The sequence below is a fragment of the Mugil cephalus genome, chromosome 9, assembly GCF_022458985.1.
Source record: "Mugil cephalus isolate CIBA_MC_2020 chromosome 9, CIBA_Mcephalus_1.1, whole genome shotgun sequence".
Taxonomy (NCBI): Eukaryota; Metazoa; Chordata; class Actinopteri; order Mugiliformes; family Mugilidae; genus Mugil; species Mugil cephalus.
The window spans coordinates 14,054,783-14,073,941 of record NC_061778.1 but is presented as its reverse complement, the minus strand read 5'-3'; the positions used below and the strand labels follow the sequence as shown (position 1 = coordinate 14,073,941).

Genomic DNA, 19,159 nt, shown 5'->3' with positions numbered 1-19,159 from the left:
TTCCCACCAGTGTTTCTTCAAGTCAGAACGAAGTTAGATATTTGAATTCTTATCATGCAGAAAGAGTCTCAGCAGCTCCTTTCCAAAGAAAGCACCAGTCGAGATATCTACCACGTAAACATCCTTTGGTCTGTGGACTCCCATGAACAAAGTTTGGGGTCACAAAGGAGATAAATATACAATAGATTAGCATGAACAAGATTATGAAGTTTCATCTGGATCCAATATTTGTAAAGTGCAAAGGTGTCTCTATTTCCCCACCAGTCCTCCTGGATCATCTCCCTGGTGATCGAGCAGTTAAGCTCGTACGTCAAACATTGTTTTGCTCCTAACAGCATCATTGATTGACAAGCAGCAGGAGGCCACAAAACTGAGCCTACGAGGACCTGTGACTGACATTTCAGACACCGCATGAGGAATCCCTTGTGTGCTCACGATTAAGAAGCTGTTAGCATAATAAGCAGCAGGGCTGTGGATTCTCTGACCGACCTTTACAGTTTCAAAAACCTCTCTAAACTACGGTGCTGAAAGCTGTTTTAAAGAATGAGGCCGTTACATCTGGCCTGCACCTGTGAAGGAGCCAGCTAGAGACTTCCCACCTCGTGGTCTCAGCAGCCTCTGTTCTCATGAGTGCTGGGTCTGTTCTGCAGCCAGATCGGTTCATAAGTGTGTTTAAATTGGTACATTTAAAAAAATCACATGAGAATATAAATATTCTCCATAGCCGCTTTAATCTGGGGCCATAAGGGATGGGTTTTAGATTGCCTTTCTCCCAGAGGACAGCATTGTAGGGAGCAGCCATAGCACAAGAAATGTTCTGCATGTAGAATAGTGATTGGTGGCCAAATGTGGTCTGGTCAATCTGTGACTTACCCTCACGTACCCTCAGATGAAAGCGTGGTGACACACTCAGTTTTATATTGGGATTTCAGCAGATGTGAAAACAGTTGAGCAATAAATGGTTGGCCCTGGGGCTTAGGCTTTTTGATTTTTGTTACTTTCTTATTAGTGTGAGAATAAATCGTATCATGTGCACTCGTATGTACTTCTTTGCAACCATCTGCCTTAAACGACTGAATGGTATTTGATGCAATTAATGATTTAAATGCAACATAACGACAATAAATGTTAATGTGTAATAAGGATTTGTTGGTATCCGACAATCCGTGACTTGTACCCTCACCAGATGGCATTGGTGACTGGGGTGGTGCCCGACCGAAGCCTGGGCTCCAACTTGAACTATACATAATTGTTCCCTTCCTCCTTCTCTTCCTCCCATCTGTTCTCCTCCTCCCGGGTGTAATCCACTTCTCTAATCTTGATGCCCAAACACACCAAAAACAACAACAAAAAAATACGCACACACGTACGAAGCACTGAAACCTCGACTCGAGCACCCGCGCACCAACGGGATGCTCTGCCAACCGACTCATCTGTGATGCCACCGACTTTAGCGCATGCTGCTCAAACATACGGCGGTCCAACTCAGAGGCATCCAACCCTTCACGTGGGATTCACATTCCTCCACAAATATCTGATGAACCTCTCCGGGTGACAGCTGTCTGTCTTTTCTGCTGCACAGCTGGAATGAAACTGTATCTGCCTGCCAGGAGCACACAGATGAAAAAATCCCTGACACTTACTGTTCTACATCCCTGATCCACTAGTAAATTATCAAGCTCAAGACGTGCACAGGCAGTCATTAGCGCATTATTATTATTATAAAAGAACAGTTTTTCTATTAAAGCCTCTGGTTTGCCAGAGGACACTATCAATGTCAGTTACAAAAGACACACTATAAACCAGGAGACAGAAGGGACGTGCTGTGTAGCTTATAAGCAAGCTTATGTCAATTCTCATCACAATGCACAGGACACGCTCCGCTTACCGCTCTGCAGATGGCCATAACGCGCACACACACACACACCCAGAGGAAGACGGCGTCCGACCGTGAGCTGCTCCAGGTCTGCGCAGACAAACCTTTTCTCCTGCAGCCACAGCAGAGCTATGCAGTCCTGCAGCCAGACATTAATAACGTGATGCTGCACACAGACACGAGCTGGTGACTGGGCTGGTGACACTGCAGAATGAGCAGTGACTATGGGAAAATAGAAAAGGGAGAGGTTTGCCGGAGTGTGAGGATAGGACGGCAGAGCGAAGCTAGAGCACATCAGAAAAAAAAAATTAAATGGGAGATGGGCTGCCGGACAATATCTAACGCTTTGTCGATAAAACTTTTAGAAAAGTATTGGAAATGTAATGATTACTGCTGAGCTTAGACTCCTACAGCACTTAAACATGCGGGCTCAGCCAGGCGCCACTTACTCAACTCCACCTGCTGCGTGACTTTTAACTGAGGCCAACAGACAAGAGCACAATTGCCCAAATTTTGACAGCAATTCACGGTGGCTCAATTCAAGGTAAGTTTATGGATTAATTTTAAAATCCTTTTATTTCTTTGTAAATGCCTTCATGGCCTTGCCCCACAGTATCTGTCCGACCTGCTCCAGGCGTACGCTCCGTCACGCCCTCTCAAGCCGGCCGATCAGTCATCGTTAGTCGTCTCGAAGACAAAGATGAAGCTGAAAGGTGACCGCGCCTTTTTCAGTCGCTGCCCCGAAGCTGTGGATTGACTTGTCTTTGCACATCAGGCAGGCTGGCTCACTAAGTGTTTTTAAATCCTCTCTTAAAACACGTCTTTTAACTCTGTTCAGTGAGTTCGATGTTGGTTCTTACTGTTTTTTTAACAGTCTATCTGTTCTCATGTTCGTGCACAGCACTGTGGTCAACTGTGTTGATTGATTATTTCTTACGAATTATATTCAGGAATCATCTGTTTGGAGACCGTGGTGGAGACACACAGTGGACAGTTAACATTGGATGAATACTGGATAAATTGTTTGTAAAACCTGAATAGGGACAAGAGTTGACAGGTTTGTCTGTGTGACTCCAAAGCAAAATAATAAACACAGGATTAATGTGAAAAGAAAAAAACAACTTTTGGATGAAGTCCAAGCATTATGGTTTAAAAGCAGCAAAGACGTTGGAGACCTTCATCTGGGTGTGACTGCATTTATTTAGGCTCCCTCACTTATGCATCATCTAAGGCATCTAAGGTCCAGCTAATCATGCTAATCGTGGTCATTTTTTTACTCTCAGAACAGCTTAAATATTCAATATATATTCCACAAAGCTTTACAATTTAATTTTTACTGTGAAACACTGAAAAACGCAGGCTAAACTAAAAGAAAGGGTATTCGTGCAGCTTTTGAACGACTCTTGAATCCAAAATCAAAGAGCATGAAATGTTGGACGGCACAAGGAGTGTTTGACCAGTTCTTACACCTCCAGCAAATGAAGTGTCAAAAGAGAGTCAGAAGGAAATGGCACAGATTCCCTGAGACACCTGACACCCTGCAGGGTCTCTGAGCGCAACCTTTAACTCAGGTTAACACACTGAAGGAAAATAATACTGAAAAGTTCACTTTTTACTTTTATTTTCAAGTGAATACTCAACTGACAGCCCATTTAAAGTGCCAACTTTTAATTTGGAAATGCTGTGTTTCAACACACTCAGGCACATGAAAGTGTGGTGACACACTCAGTTTTATATTGGGATTTCAGCAGATGTGAAAACACTTGAGCAATAAATGTCAGACAGAAGTTACCCTCCTATTATGAGCTTCTTGCCTGCCAACGGTAAATCTATAACTGCCATCGCCATATTTCTGTGGAAAGAACTGTTAAAAGCAGAGAGCAATCCCAAACTCCTTCTTATTTTAAAACTGCACCATCTGTGAAGTTGAGCAAATCCAGAATTTGGCGCATTAAAAGGTTGAAAATACCTGTGTAAGCAAGGACAACAGAGGAGAAGAGTACATGCAAAACATATGCAGACTACAAATAAATTATGAATACTACTACTTGGATGATTTTTTTTGCAAATGTCCTCAGTTCAAGGTAAACGGGTTCTTTTAATCATTGGTTGTTTTTATTTGCCAGCAAGGATAAAACACACAAACCTGGCATTGCTTCGGAGTTTGAAAAGAATTTTCTTCTGTATAAATAACTTTTCAAGTGGCAGAGGCACAAGGCTAAATAATGCAGACGTTGTTTCCCTTGTCATCTACGAGTGTAAGAAGCCTCTTTGAGGGAGTGGCACTCAGAAACCCTGAGTCCTGTGAGGCAAGTTGGACGGAGGAATGAACTCCACTGTGTAAGAGCCCCGGAGCTTCAGTGCTGCTGGGAACGGCAGCGACCGAGCCACTATGGCACAATATGACAGTGATGTGTAGCGAAGGATGTGGGTGAAGGGCAATTTTGAAGGGATTAACAACGCTGACGGAAAGATAGCAAGAGTGGGAGAGAACACGCTTTAAGCAACGTCGACCGCGAGGCACAGATCCACAGATTACATGCCCAGAATCAAATAACATCTCATAACTATCCGCATTTTTTTCCGTTGGCTCATTTCACTCTACCCTTGCAGGCATGACCCCAAAAGGACAAAAATGATCAGCTCACCCATGAAATGCAGTCTGCATTTCAGTCACCTCATTTAGAATAAGTAAGATATGTCTCTAAGAACCATAAAAAATATGAGTTAACCGCTTATCATTCCAGCCTTTTTGCACAAAAAATGCCTATTTAGGACATACCCAAAGTAAATCGAATGCTGTTCATGAACATTTCAGAGCTCATGCATGGTCTTGTTCTCTTTTGAAAGCCAAGACTCTGAAGTTTATATCACAAAAGTCACAGTTAAAAAAAAATAAGAAGTTGTTGGGTTCGCCTGATTTTTTTGTTTGTTTTGAAAAACTGTGTTGGTTGAATCCTATAATGACTTTTATCAATGAAATCAGAAGAAAATGACATAATACACGCAGCATTTGGTTACAAGTGTTTAAAAAAAGCTACTACTGTCCCACATGTGACCCAGCCAAATGTTAAAGGGTTAACTGGCTTTCTGCAACATAGTGTTCTGTTACTGAATCTGTTTCAGAAGCACTCACTGCAGACAGTTCACCAGATGTTCAGAGAATAATCTTCACGGACCAAAAATAGCAGATTTATATCGCGACAAAGTGAATAAAGATGCAGATATTCACACATGAACAGTTAACTGTTGCTAAAGAAAATAAACACACTGATAACCATCAAAAATGGTTATCATAAAACTGATTCAACCCTTCATCTGTGTGGGATTTGTGTTGGTATATGATCTGTGATGTGCTGACTGGATGTCAGTGTGTCAGTGACAGTAATCTGGGTGGGTTCATACAGGCCATCTGCGACTGTGGAAGAACGGGTCCTGTGTTGGTGTTTGTTTAAAGTCTGTGTGAAAGTTGGGTTTGTGCCGGTGAAGCTGGAAAACTGCAGATGTGTGCGACTGTTTATGTTAACCGACGCTTGTGTGTCTATTTATCTATCTGTGTGAGTGGACAGATTGCTAACAGAGGTGCCTTTGTCTAGCCAGCAGCTGTGTTGTGCTAATATAATAATCCAGTAATACACATCTGTAACATCTGTAAAGAGACCCCCACAAGCACTCGGACAAATGAATGAAACCATCTCACGAGTAAACTTATTTAGAATGTCGAGAGAATTTGGTGTTTAATTCTTTTCTTAAAACAATGAAGAGTGCGGAAAGAGTGCGCACGTATAAATTGTTCACAGTGGCACAGGCCACCACTGAGAGATTTTTTTCCAACGTGTCCTCATTCTGAAGCCTCCACAGCAGAGCTGCAGCAAAGCACTTTTCCAGTGGATAAAAATGTTTCATCTCATGAATTAAAAACACATCACGCAGTTGTTGAGATGTGGAGGACACATCCCATGGGTACTTTCCACTAAGAGAATTACATAAAGAGCTTAAAGAAAAAAGCAGTGATCTAAAGTGGGCATCAGTTAGACAGTTTTGCACTTTACAGAGGGGAGTCTTCAGCAGAGGACACCACTACCTTACAGTGTGAAAAGACTGAAAGTTTATGTACGTAAAGAGAAATGTAAAAAATGCATAAATTCAGAAAGGGACTTTTCACTCTTGTTCCCTTCCACTAGTTGGGAGCAGGAATCTGATTGCTGACCTTAGTCTGAATTCTCAGGCTAGCTCTATTAATAGACCAGACACCAGCGAGCACAAGACTCCTAAGTCAGCAGCCTGAACTTGCTCGACAAACCCTGCTGTTGATTAGAAAGAAAAACACTCAACTATATGTTCTCAACTAATTCTAATCAGTCATTCTTTAGGATTCACAAGAAAAAAAGGGGCAGGGTGCAGCTAAAACTATATAAGACCTCGAATTTCAGCATCCGTCTTGCACGTTTGAAGAAATGAGCAACTGAGACACATTTCTGTTTAAGCAGATCAGTCTTAGTTAGTAACATCGCAATGCACACAGCCTCAATATCGCACGGTGATGATAACGCTGCAGAGATGGGGCACCCCTCTTGGCGTGACTCCAAGAGAAACTGAGCAGCGATGCGAGAGAGACACTGCTATGCCATGAAGAGGCCGCTTGTTTGGAGTGAGGAAGCCGGGCTTTTGTCTCCACAGAGTCTGAAAGGTGAAAGGTATTCAGAGACTACTGGTGCACTGCAGACTCCGGCGCTAACAAGAGCGAGACGTAAATCAGTCAAAAACTTGCCTAAACCCCACAAAAGATTAACAACCCCCGACAGGCCGTAGGAGATGTGCTTTAAGACACGACTTCCATCGGGCTGCCTTTTCGATGACAGAAATTTACTGTTCAAGCGTATTCGTGTCACCCAGGAATTCCTACTGATGTGTTTGCTTTCTTAAAGGCACCGGAGGCTGGTGCATATTGTCTTGAGATGGTATGCAGTGCCAAGGTGCTATTTTTTTCTCTGCAACTCGTGCTATGGTTTCTCCAGTGAAAACAATGTCACAACCAAAGTGGCTGAGTGGAAAAGGCCACAACTGTCATTTTAGATAAACATGGCCTCAGGGCTACATCTTACTGTCCACCTACAGTGTTTCTCTGTATTGTCTCAGAAGCAAGAAGACAAGAAAACTACATTACTTATGAGGGATTTATGACTTGTCAAAGGTACACATCCAACGGCTGGATAGCGTCAAAACCCTGTCCCATTTAGAAATGTCCAACCCAGGAGATGAGGGGTGTCTTTGTCACTTTCAAAATCCAATAATCGTTTTTCACGTCATGAATCACTGTCTTTTTTTATTTATTTTTTTAAATACAAACATCAAAACGCAACCACAACATCTCTCAGGAGGGGCTGTTATTCGGTTTTTAAACTATGTCCTCTACTGTCCATTTGGATCTATTAACACTTTAGATTTACGATGTGGTCAGACAGAACGTCTTGGTCCAACATACCAAAACCCTTTGACGCCCCTAACCCTAACCCCTCACGCCCATTTTAACTACTTACACGAGAAGTCACCTCGACTCTCAACGGTCACAAGGTCACACGTCAATTTTCATACGCTCACAGTGAGTGTTATGTAATTTGACCCAGTGCACCTTCAAAGGATGAACGCGTTCCTTTAGAGAGCTCCTAAATTACGTTGCATTCCTCGCAAACATCGTATCATATATCATATCGTCGACAGGCAGCACAAGAGGTCGTCTGGAGCACTGTGGTTAACAGGTGGCGTGGAAGGGCAAACACATAGAGGGAGGTTATTTATTGGTTGGTGGGAGGCACCAACTCTTTACATTTAAAAACAACAATCAAGAGCGTTCACAAACAAAAGATATGCCTTGTGGGTTAAAAGAATAATATTAAGTCTTAAGATTCTTAAGGGTAATTGTTAATATAGAGAAGTGACCCCAAGTAGTGGAAATATTACTTCCACCTCAGCCTGTTTTCTCTGCCAGCGACAGGTGGGTCTGGTTTCCGTTTTCTCTCTTGGCATCTCAGAGAAACAGACAGTTCTAGGTCGACTTAGTTCTCTGTTGAGAATAAATATGTTTGAGTTCACTGGCAAAACACCCTAAATTTACCCAAAACCACCTGCACAAAATGAGGAGACATTGTTCACAGTAAACATTTATGGATTATTGAGAGTTTGTTTTCCTGTGGCTGATAAATTAATGAATACTGTGTTACACTGAGATGGAGATCACAGCAATAATACATCATCCTCTCTGGTTACTCTCCACTAATTAACAGGTCATTTAAACTCTCTAAGTAAGAAGTAAGTAAGACACGGTCAGTGATTTAGTGACAACTGGACAAAGTCAAGTCTGGACAGGTGTACATGCCAGCAGCAACAAGTTTAGGAGATTGTCTTGAGTCAAAAATAGAGTTCACCTACACAGTTACACATGATCTTGACCTTGATGGAGTTTATATTTTGAAAAGATACTTAGACGACTTAAAGACTTTAAAGATGTTGCCTTCAAAAACACGTGTATTCGTAGATAAAAGTTACTTCAAAACTAAAACAACTTTTATTATTTAAGCTTTTAGAGACAGTTTCTGTTAAATAGTATTTATAAATGTCCTCAGGGATGAGCGTGACCACGTCCTTTTGTACGGGCATATAATGAAAAGTTAAGAGAACAGTGGCCCACAAGCAGTAAAAACCTGCCTCCTGTGTCTTTGTCAAAATCTCATTCAAAAAAACTATAAAACAAATACTGGAGACTCTCAGAGAAAGGTCTGAATAAGCCCTGCCTGTGTATATCACCCCATAACGAGTTGCCCACGGCAACCCGTTAATCCACTAAAACTACCGGATGTTTTTCTAGTTTCTTTTCAGTGACCAGGAGTCTAAAAGGAGACTGGGAGAGGGTTTTTAAAGGTGAAAATAAGGAAGTCATTAGGTGCTTGTAGGGCTTAAACACTAAGGCCAGCTCCATAAAGCAGTCGGTAATGGGTATCCTCCTAACTTCTGAAGATCACACACACACACACAGGCCTACACAGACGCACACATGATAAGACAGACACCTGAAATTAAAAGTACCTCACACAGAGCTACGGTAATGAGTATATTGCTTCCTGTTGGGCTACACTGACAATCAGTGGTTTTTGAACACTCTGCATTTAACAGTGTCGGTTACATCTCAAGAAGTTTCTGTGTAGACTCATTGTGTGAACCTTTAATTTAGACAATATAATTTGCAGCATCTTTAATAGACACGTTAAGTATAGCTGTAATTTAGGTATGCAACTACAGGTTAAGATCATTATTGATAAAATAAAAATCTTAATGTATGTCTATTTCTAGTCGTTCCTATGAGGTTCAGAAACTTGTTGGCACTGAGGGTGGAGACACATGGAGTGAGGTGGCATGAGGAGGGATCCTGGTGTATATATAATATGTGAGTATGTCTATGTGGAGACGAGAGACAAAGCTTGAAGCATGAAGGAGTGAGTTCCTTCTTAGATAGATGTCAGGGCTCCTTCGTACACCGGAGGACAAAGAAATGAGTTTAGAAAGAAGGGAGCACATAAAAGGGGACAGAGGTGAAGGGGGGGGAAGGGGGGAGCAGGATCAAGAGATGGAGGGAGGCAGGAGCCACGTGTCTCCTCTTTGATCCTTCAATGAGAACCACATGTTGTGCACTACGCCCAGTTCGAATGATCCCAATTCCCACTTCAGACTCAAAATCCCAAAATGCCGCCTTCACAATGTGACTCTTTCTAATAGACTTCATATTTCACATCCTTTACATGTACACAGCAAAATACAGATAAATGATTCAACACAATGAAATAAATACAATCAGGCCCCTAAAAGTACCGAGAGCAAATACAACCAAACAACAAATCAAAAAGTCATCAATAACCTGACACATGCCTTCGTATCCCGACAAAGAGAAACGGTCATTGTTCATGAGTTGAATGTAATGTGCTGCTAATGTCTGTACACAAAGCTAAATTCACTTAACGATGATCATCAGCAGCTCAAACCTGCTGGATACCAAATATACACTTTTTTTTTTTTCCAGAGCAGAAAATAACAGCGAATCCTGACTTCAGGAACTCCACAAACTATTCCCATAAAACCACTGCAGCAGTTGTAAATATTTACTAAATGGTAGCGTGCCAGTAGTGTGGATATGGCTCCAGTGTCTGGTTTCAAACGGGCTGCCTAGTAATATGGAGTAATATGGATGAAGACTCACACATGCACATTCACAAAAGGGCCTGGTTCAAACACTGATCAGTTACATTTCACCTGGTCTCTTCCTGCCCTAACCACAATGAGGTTTCACACAGTTTACTTACACTGGGTGAGTTTGTTTGTGTGGCGTCTGTCTATCAGCTTCAGTTGGGGTCAATAAGCTCCAGGAACCTGTGAAGTACTTCAAACCACAACTAGTCTGACAGATCTACTGACACCGATCTCTATCCCTTTCACTAAACCACTTCCTGAAATCTCAGTGGCAGCAGCGTTTCCTGAGCTGTGCCGCGGTGTCTCACACCCGCTCAGCTCCCTTCCATCCATCATCATGTCACAGCATGTGAACACATTCCACGCTCCTCTTACACCCAAGCGCTTAAATCTGATACCTGCATCTGCGTGCTGTTTTGTCTGCCGATGCTGATGGTGCAAACGTAAGAACACAGCGGATCAAACTGGTTTCTTAACGTCTGGTTTTGAACCCCGATAAGATCGCTGGTATTATCTTGGTAAGCTTCTCCGACTTTAGTCATCAGAGTTGTTTTTATAGAAGTCTCGCATACTTGGTGCTGCTGTATTACTCACATATCTAGATCTCCCCTCTTCGTCATATTATATTCACCTATCCATTCCTTTTCATATTCTTTATCTTCAACCCAGATGTTTAAGATAGAGGGCCTAATTACCTTCAAAAGTATACACTGACAGACTACATGAATCTACATGTTATACTTGATGTTCACTAGGGACATTAAACATCCTTTACTACATCCTCTGTCCTCTGGAAGATCTCCACCATCTCCTCCTGCTCTTCCTTTTGGCTTGTCTGGAATTTCCTCTCACTGTCCTGCAGCATGGTGGGAGCATCTGGAAGTGTTTTCTTTAGGGGAGCGGAGGGTGCTGCAGCTGAGCACCATGCTGGCCTCATCTCTATGCATTAGTGCTCAATTGTCTATGCAGGAATGTTCACACACAGATTTCAGCACCTATCAGATGTGAAAAGTTTAAGGCTCAGGGCAGTGTTTGCAAACAACGTGTGTGCGCACGGGTTCAGATATGTTGGGTAAGATGTTGAATAGACTCCTACTGGCTCTGTGACACCAGCGTTTAAAGACTGTCCCAATCGTTATCTGTCTCCTGCGTCGCTGTATCACTTACTGTGTAAAGTAAACTCACTGACTTTGGTCCCACAAGAACAAAGATTAGATCAAGGCATCTCAACTCTACGCCCAGGCCTAACAAACAGCAGTCTGGCTGCTACGTTTCCTGAGCTGTCCCTCATTTCTAATGTGTTATTAGGAGCTCTCATTGAACTGACAGCGGTGAAGACACGTAGCATGTCTAGAGCATGAACTGCCTTCGTAGCCACTGCTACTGGTGGATTCATTAAAATCCGTAGATATATAGTGACGTTTCTGGGCCACATGCTATTTAATTTAATATTATGGTATTTATTACTGATGCTTTATAGAGTTTTTCTTGCATTTGTTAAGCTCCACAGTAGTTGTGACGATGGTCCAACAAGCTCACACTTGCTAATAGCCGAGTATATTTTCAACGGGCTGATTCCAGATGACTGCCCTCCAAACCGCAGATTAAATAACTGTAAGAATGTGAGAGCTGTCCCACAGGAGTTAGAGGTTAGCAATGGATGCTGCAAACGCTATAATTGAGCAATGTGAACATGGAATCTTGGTATGCCAAGAAAAAAAGAGTGACAGCCACACTAGAGATGTAAATTTAAGTGTGGTCACAAACCATGCAGTCAGCTCCACAGCTACGTACACATGTGGATGACATATTTTGTCGAGACAATTCTTAGATAAACTATTAAATAAAGTCGTACAAACAAAGATCAGCTGGAGAACAGCACAAAATATTTTTATACCAAAACCTTTTGTTCTCTTAAATCATCACGGCCTTTTTGGAGACTTTGACAATGTCTTCCATTGCTTGAAGTCCTCCCTAAAATTTTCCCTGAAAGTTCGTCATCAATGAGACACCAGAAAAAGTTGTTCTCTCTAGTGCAGCATATTATGCATTGCTAGCTGAGTACTGGGACCTCGGTGGGGACCATGGGAACTGGGCTGGGATTATTTATAGCATGTGGGGGGATTGGCAGGGGCCACTTCTGCAAGGCTTTAGAAATATGTTTAAGGTCACCGTCTGACCAAATCTTCTGCAGAGTGGAGGTCGGAAGGCGAGCTCAGGCTGACGTGGGACATCTGCAGAGATGGAGACATTGTCCAGTTAGCTTCACGGTCTGATGATCCGGCCCAACAGGGACAGGAAGGAAGCCATGAGCATAGGAAGTTAGGATGTTAGCCGCGGACCAAACAGGGCAATTCATGGAGCCGTTTCAAACAGAGGTCCCACAGGGGAGTTTGTTGGGAATTTCAGTTTAATAAGCCAGAAGAATGGCATTTTTTAGTCACTTACCAACTCACCAACAGATGATGATGATGATGTTGGTGTTTGCAAAGCACAAGAGTCCCATTAAACCTCAGTCCACAACGAGCTAGCATGTAGTGACCCAATGGCCAAATGACATGAAGGCTTAAAGTGCTCTCAGCAGAGAATGGATCCTTATTACATGTCATTCCTCTGCTCTTTTATTTAGCGTTTCTTGTCTATTTGCCATGTGTTATACAAATAAAGATAAATATGAAACAAAAAAAACATGCTTGAATCATTTTATTCACACCATGCCTCAAATTAATTATACTCCATTTTTGTGCTTCTCTATATAATTAATGAGGTTAAAATCTAAACTTGTAACTGCAGTTTTCCCTTTGTAATGAAGCACCACAGATATTGCACAACCTTATGAAGGTGTTACATGAACTTACATAGTTCATGGTACAGTGGCGCAGATGATTCTTTTCCTGCAGAACTCGCTTTACCAAAGAACATTAAACCCATGATTGCATCCTCTGTTGACAACAAATCCCTCCATAATCCTTCACCATCTCTTTAATGTTGTCTTGCAGTGGCCTTGAATTCACTGAAGTGTTGCGTGCCTGCTCCCTAACCCGATTGTTTGCCCTCACATCAAATTGATAAAAGCCCAGGGGGCTGCCTGTCAAAGCTAAACCCACCGCCCCAAATACTGTCCGCATCACTATCGTGCCAATCTCACTACATGCTTTGAAATGAAGCCCACGCACTTTACTTAGTGTGGAGATAAAGAGTACGTTGGCTCAGGTTTCACTGATGACTGATGCGTCAACATGTATCAATAAAAGGCTGATAGAGTAGACAGGCAGTTTTGCTGGCGTGCAGGTTCATTGAGATAATGTCAGGGATGATAGAATTTCTGCACAAGAAAGAATACAACATTTGATACAGTAATGGTTCAGCTGTACAAGATAATGTGAAGACACTTGGAATTAAATATCAGGGTTGCTAACTAAAGATCATCAGAACTGATGATTCACACCCATCATTGGACATTCCTATGAGTCAATTACCTGTCATTGTTCCTAACAATATGTACAGCATGTCAAGCAATGCATGAGTGGGTGTGGTGCTGCATATCTGCAGACTCTGCCATTCCGGTTTGCGATGAGAATGCGATGAGAATGCAGTGAGCGTGCACACACTGGCAGTGACGGCAAATGAGGAAAACAGACGCAGCTACAGGAGGAAGCAGAGGAGAGGGGGAAAATAGCATCCGCGGCACTAGCTAGCCAGCTAATGGCTAATAAAGTCCAAGTATAGACTGCCTCCACTTTGGCTTCGGAGGCAAGCGGCAACAGAAGGCAAACGAAGGTAATGGCTAGTTGAGCAAAAGCCACAGAGGAATGCAGCGTGGTAAATGTGTGTGTTTGTGGAGAGGGTTCTCTCAGGAGAGACAAGCGTCCTCTTCTCCACGCTCTCCACGGCTGGCACTGTCCGCGAAGAGGTGACGTCAGAGCGTCTGCGTGTGTGTACGACTATGTGGCATTTTTAGGCGAACGAAAGGAAAGCCGCAGCCACCCTCTAGCCTCACCACACCCCAGAGTCCTGCGTGGTTTACTGCCACGGGGTGTGGGTGCAGGGGAAGGGCACTTTAGTTATGTCAGTCTCAACCCGATGATGCTTTCAGAAAACATTGTGTTTATTGACAATTACACAATGGGTGTGGTTTGAAGCGCAGGAACCAAAATTATGCAGACTTGGATATCTGCTTATTTAATCAGCTACACAGCAAAACACCATCCACACCATCAGGAGAGTAACGAGCAAATGTTGTATCCCAGCCGGGAGTCAGCAGCAGCAGCAGCGTCTGGGTCATTGACAAATGATGAAAGTTTGCTCATAACGTGCTCTCGCTGTCAACATACACAGCAGGTTTGTCACATAGGCCAGGAATGTTGCTGAGGAAGGAACCAGGGTTTGTCACACCCGTACTCCTCTCCACCCGTCTGTGAACTGTTTGGGGTTGAAAACAAACACGCCCCCCTTTCATCACCACTTAGCCGAGCCAAACACAGCTGCACGACGCTTTCGGATGTACACAGCGACATAGAGAAGGAGAGTAAAGAGGAGGAGGAGGGGATGAGTTTCGACACTAAGGTGACACTGCTTGTTACTGGAAAGGTGATAACAGATGACCGCCATCACTCAAATCACGGTTCAGTTCAGAAGAGCAACTGCAACCACTCAGATGTGACGAGTGAAACCCACACAAAAGTAGCAGGAACATAAACAAAGGCGACGCACACAGAGGATTCTTAGTTGTCACTCGGTTAGACAAGGAACAAGAAAATCTGGGCTTTGTGAACACACCTACTGAGCTATTTCTGTGGTGTCAAGAAAAACCCTGAAGCCACTTAAGCGAAGATACGTCACACCAGCTCAGAGTATTCACAGCAAAAAATCACAGGCTTAGTTTGAAGGCTTTGTGAACGAAAAAGTCTAAATAAGCAACACATTGAATTCCTTTAAAACTAACACAAAAACGAAGCTTAACAGCACAGATCAACAGGGATAAAATGCACTGACACCAACAAACCATACTGTCCTCAACCGGGTGAGATAATCAAGGTTAAATCTCCCTGCACCACTGACCTACTTCATCTTCATCTTGGAGGATTGAGGAAAACTCTTCTTACCTCATCATCTGGTCAGAGGAGGATGAACGATCGGCACGAGAAAAGATGTGGAAATCCAAATCCGACAGAGGTCAGACACATGGGGGAGGAACAGAAACACATTTCTGTCAACATGTTTAAGTGATATAAAGACACATCATTACATGTTACTATATAAAAACATACTAGTAACAACAGATTGATGCTGGTATTAGGTAAGAATCAGGATTACTTCATAACACATACTTTATGGTGGAGGCGTTTATATTGATCTGAATCATTTATCAAATACTGAAATTATTGAAAGGGATACTTGATGTTCTAAGCAGGAATTTCACATTCTTCAAAGGTGTTTGAGTGTTTCTCAAAAGGAAACACCATCCACGACTTTCGTTCCAACCACCACAGTGACAGAGGTTCTGGGAGGGTTTGGTGAACCCTGATGGAGCAGCATCATTGCTGGCTAAGAGCGGAGACAACAAAAATTGCTAACTCTGTCCATACACAAGCAATATTTTGTACACTGACATTGGGGTGGGACATATACAAGAGCAATACCTTGGTCACCACAGGCTGAAACGTGCACTACCAACCAGCTGCCAGCTACAAAGTGATGGGTGACGAGTGACTTGGCTGAAAAATTAGTTCTAAAACATTGAAAGACTAAATTTCTGCACATTTCTCTACCTAACAGAGTTGTTTCGACTACACTCACTTCGGTGTTCCCACATTTCCATCGTACATTTTTAGAAAAGAACGTTTGCCGCCGCACACAGTAAATAATTAGCACACTTTTAATTAGGATGTGTTGAAAGTTTGACATCATCCCTGTGTTTGCACATACAGCTGTGATAAAGCACCAGTGAGGAAAGTATCTAATTATGCATGCTTCAAAGAGGAGCTTGTGTTCCCTGTATAAACTGGTGCAGGAGCTTTTCAGATTTTCACTGAAAATAATGGCAACAGTCACTTGGTCTGTGCATCATGAAAATAACCATGTCCACAGATAAACCTCCCACTGGTAAAAGTTCTGGAAACACACATTAATGAAACTGGCACTATCTCAGAGTCTGGCCCTTTTCAAACATTTGGCCTCCCCAGTAAGGCAACGTCCCAAATTATTCATGATGTTTGCCATTTACTCATTCTTTCAGAAGCAAAACAAATTTCTTTACTCCAAGCTGCCTTTCCTTTCCTGGGAACCTTACTGGCTGTAATACAAATATTGATTGACTACTTAAAACCCAGGAACATCATTGCCTGTAAGCTAACAAAGCAAACAAAGCAGACTGTGCTGAGACTGCGACCAGGGGAATGAAATATCATTATAGCTTCTGCCAACATTTACAACCACATGCAGTAGTTTGGTGACTCCTACATATGGACAATATATAATGTATGAGCTGCCTATTACTGGTGGTGGCCTCTGAAATGAAATGGGCATCAGCATGCACCACTCCAGATGCCCCAAGTTACTGTGGCAGGACGTCATGCAAATAAGACTCCTTTGAGTGTTGACAGAGTAAACACACGAACAGATAAATTATAAATTAAACACAGACAATCTCAGCTCTCCAAAAGTGTCTGCAGATTTAGGACCGAGAACATCTCATTACAGAGACGCAGGAGAAGTAACTGATGTTAAACTGCCGTCCTACCGTATACTATAATAGCTACTTGCTTTATTTGCTTGACTTGTGAATTTTTCCTGTGGTTACGCTCTTGACCAACGTGCCGAGGTCCTCCACCAGCGACGCTGTCAGCGCAGCCACAGACAGCGGAGAGGATGGCAGCATCTCTCCACGAGGCTTCCCCTGAGGAATGTCAGCCTCTGCTGACTGTGCCACCCATCCCCACCACGCACTGTCACACTAGCTGCTGTTTACAGTCACACTTAAAGCTCGCTTTATACTCCCACAACACTTTAGAGATCCTACGCCGTAGCTAGAGGTGAGCATCTGCAAATGTTCAATAATTACATCATTATTGATTAATGCTGGAGTAAAAGTACAGCGAAACTAAAATATTAATTTTTTACAAAGGCCTTATTTTTTTTGGAAGGTTTTCGATTCTCCGACTCTTACGTGTCATTAGTTCAAACGATTTCCCAGAGAGCTGAAACTATCATAAGTAGTAACACGGAAAAACTAACATTTGAACTTATCACCATGATGTAAAATCTGAAGCGACCCCACAAAGAAAAAAATTATTTAACAGAGGTGCGAAAGGTGAATCTTTGGCCATTTAGAGTCATTTTCCTGCAACAAGGACTTAAAATAGATTTGTTTCTTTTTGTGAAAGGAACACTTCATATTAATGCAGTAATGCAGTGTTATATTTAGATCTATTTATTAGTCATATATATATTTATGATTGCAGCACTGGTGAACATCAATGTTCATAGCAAAAAGGACATTCAAAAGAGTAGCATTGTCCATTTTGTTGAGAGATAAGGACCACTTCATATTAATGCAGTAATGCAGTGTTATATTTAGATCTATTCATTGGTCATATATATATATTTATGATTGCAGCGCTGGTGAACCAGTGAAGAGGAGCAACTGATCATAGAAATGGATACATTTAAAAGATGTTTCAAGCATTCACGCTCACACACTTTGGTTGCAGCAGCATAAGGCATGAGCAACACAGTCAGTATCAGTTAACTGCAGACATACAGTATAATATTGTATGAGGAAAGTTTTATTCATCGCATGCACAGTTATACATAATATAATGCACAGTGAAATATATAGTTGTACCTGCAGCCAGTAGTAAAATGTAGTCAATAAAATTAAACAAAAATCTGAATATATTTTATTATGTTATCTTTAAAAAATAGACTATATCCTGCAGAAAATACGACAGGAGCTTATATTTTGACTTGCAGAAACTCTCGAAAGAAAGACGTAAAGGCTGACTCGAGTGCAAAGCTTCTTCACACATCATACTGAGCCAGAACGTCTTGTTTTACGACTACTGCGGAGAAAATAAGCAAACAGTTTGATGGGGCGAGTCTCTGTGCATCCGGCTGCAGCCCTCTGTTTATCGGCACAATCCGGCTCAATGTTCAGGAATAGTTCAGTGTGGTGAGACCTTGGTACCACTCTCGCATAGCTGCAGAATTACAGTGTGCTGTTTGCCCGTGTCCCGTGTGGGGCTCGAGCTGCCAGGCTCTCCAGGGAGTTCCGTTTAAGAGTACGCTCTGTCCCGTCAGACAGAAACTATTTCTCTGCACCCACATTAATATGATCTGCACTCTCATCAACTTTGACTCATAGCCCAATTAGCTCGGTGTCTGGACAGTGACGGTCGTGTGTGTTTTAACGGACCAAATAACGCAATGTAAAGGCAGGGCATGGTTTAATTCGGAGACGAGCATCACTTGAGTGATATAAAACATCCTACATGTGTTACATAAAAAGATACTCACCGTGGTTGAACATTGCGGACCGAAACCGGTTGTTGCTGGACGAATTTTCCATCTGAAACTTTAAGCAGCGACGACCTTCTTCTGCTTCTTCTTCTTCGGTATTTCCTTAATGTCTTCTCTAAATGTCAACGCTGTGGAGTGCCGGTGTGTGTGTGCGTGTGTGTGCTGTGCGCGGACAAACCCGTCTACTCCAGTGAATGTGTGTGTTTGTATCCCTGCAGCAGCAGCAGCAGCTTGGTTCAAAGTGACGAGTCGCCTCCAGCCCGCTGACGTCACGACGCACCAGCCGCGTCGGAATGAAAACAATCGCACGTGGATGTGATGAGAGGGGGGATGGTCACGTGCACCTGTCCACCGCAAACTTGTCCACGCGATGCCGGAGAGCGGTCAGCCGCTGTTAGCGTCAGGGGAGGAAGTGAAACGAGGACGTAAACAACGTCAGGAAAACAAACAAACAAAGAGTTGCATTAAATTGATTTTTTCCCCTTTAAACCAATTGTTAACGTCTTTGCCAAGGTTGCACAGCAC

The 19,159-nt window shown here is 42.7% G+C and overlaps 1 protein-coding gene across 4 annotated transcripts in view; it reads right to left on the bottom strand.

Annotated features, from left to right (window-relative positions):
- The window catches only part of septin4b (septin 4b), a 37,493-nt gene extending 18,609 nt beyond the window's left edge, over window positions 1-18,884 (bottom strand). Inside the window, exons 1-2 of one of the 4 annotated variants that reach the window (XM_047593463.1) lie at window positions 18,632-18,884; window positions 15,220-15,227 (exon numbers count right to left, since the gene is read on the bottom strand). In XM_047593463.1, the coding sequence (XP_047449419.1) occupies window positions 15,220-15,227; window positions 18,632-18,683 (60 nt within the window). In that variant the 5' untranslated portion in view covers window positions 18,684-18,884. Of the gene's footprint in view, window positions 1-1,888; window positions 2,011-15,219; window positions 15,228-18,631 lie in introns of those variants that run through there. The other 3 variants (XM_047593464.1, XM_047593465.1, XM_047593466.1) reach the window with 3 other exon arrangements.
- Window positions 18,885-19,159: the final 275 nt, after the last annotated feature.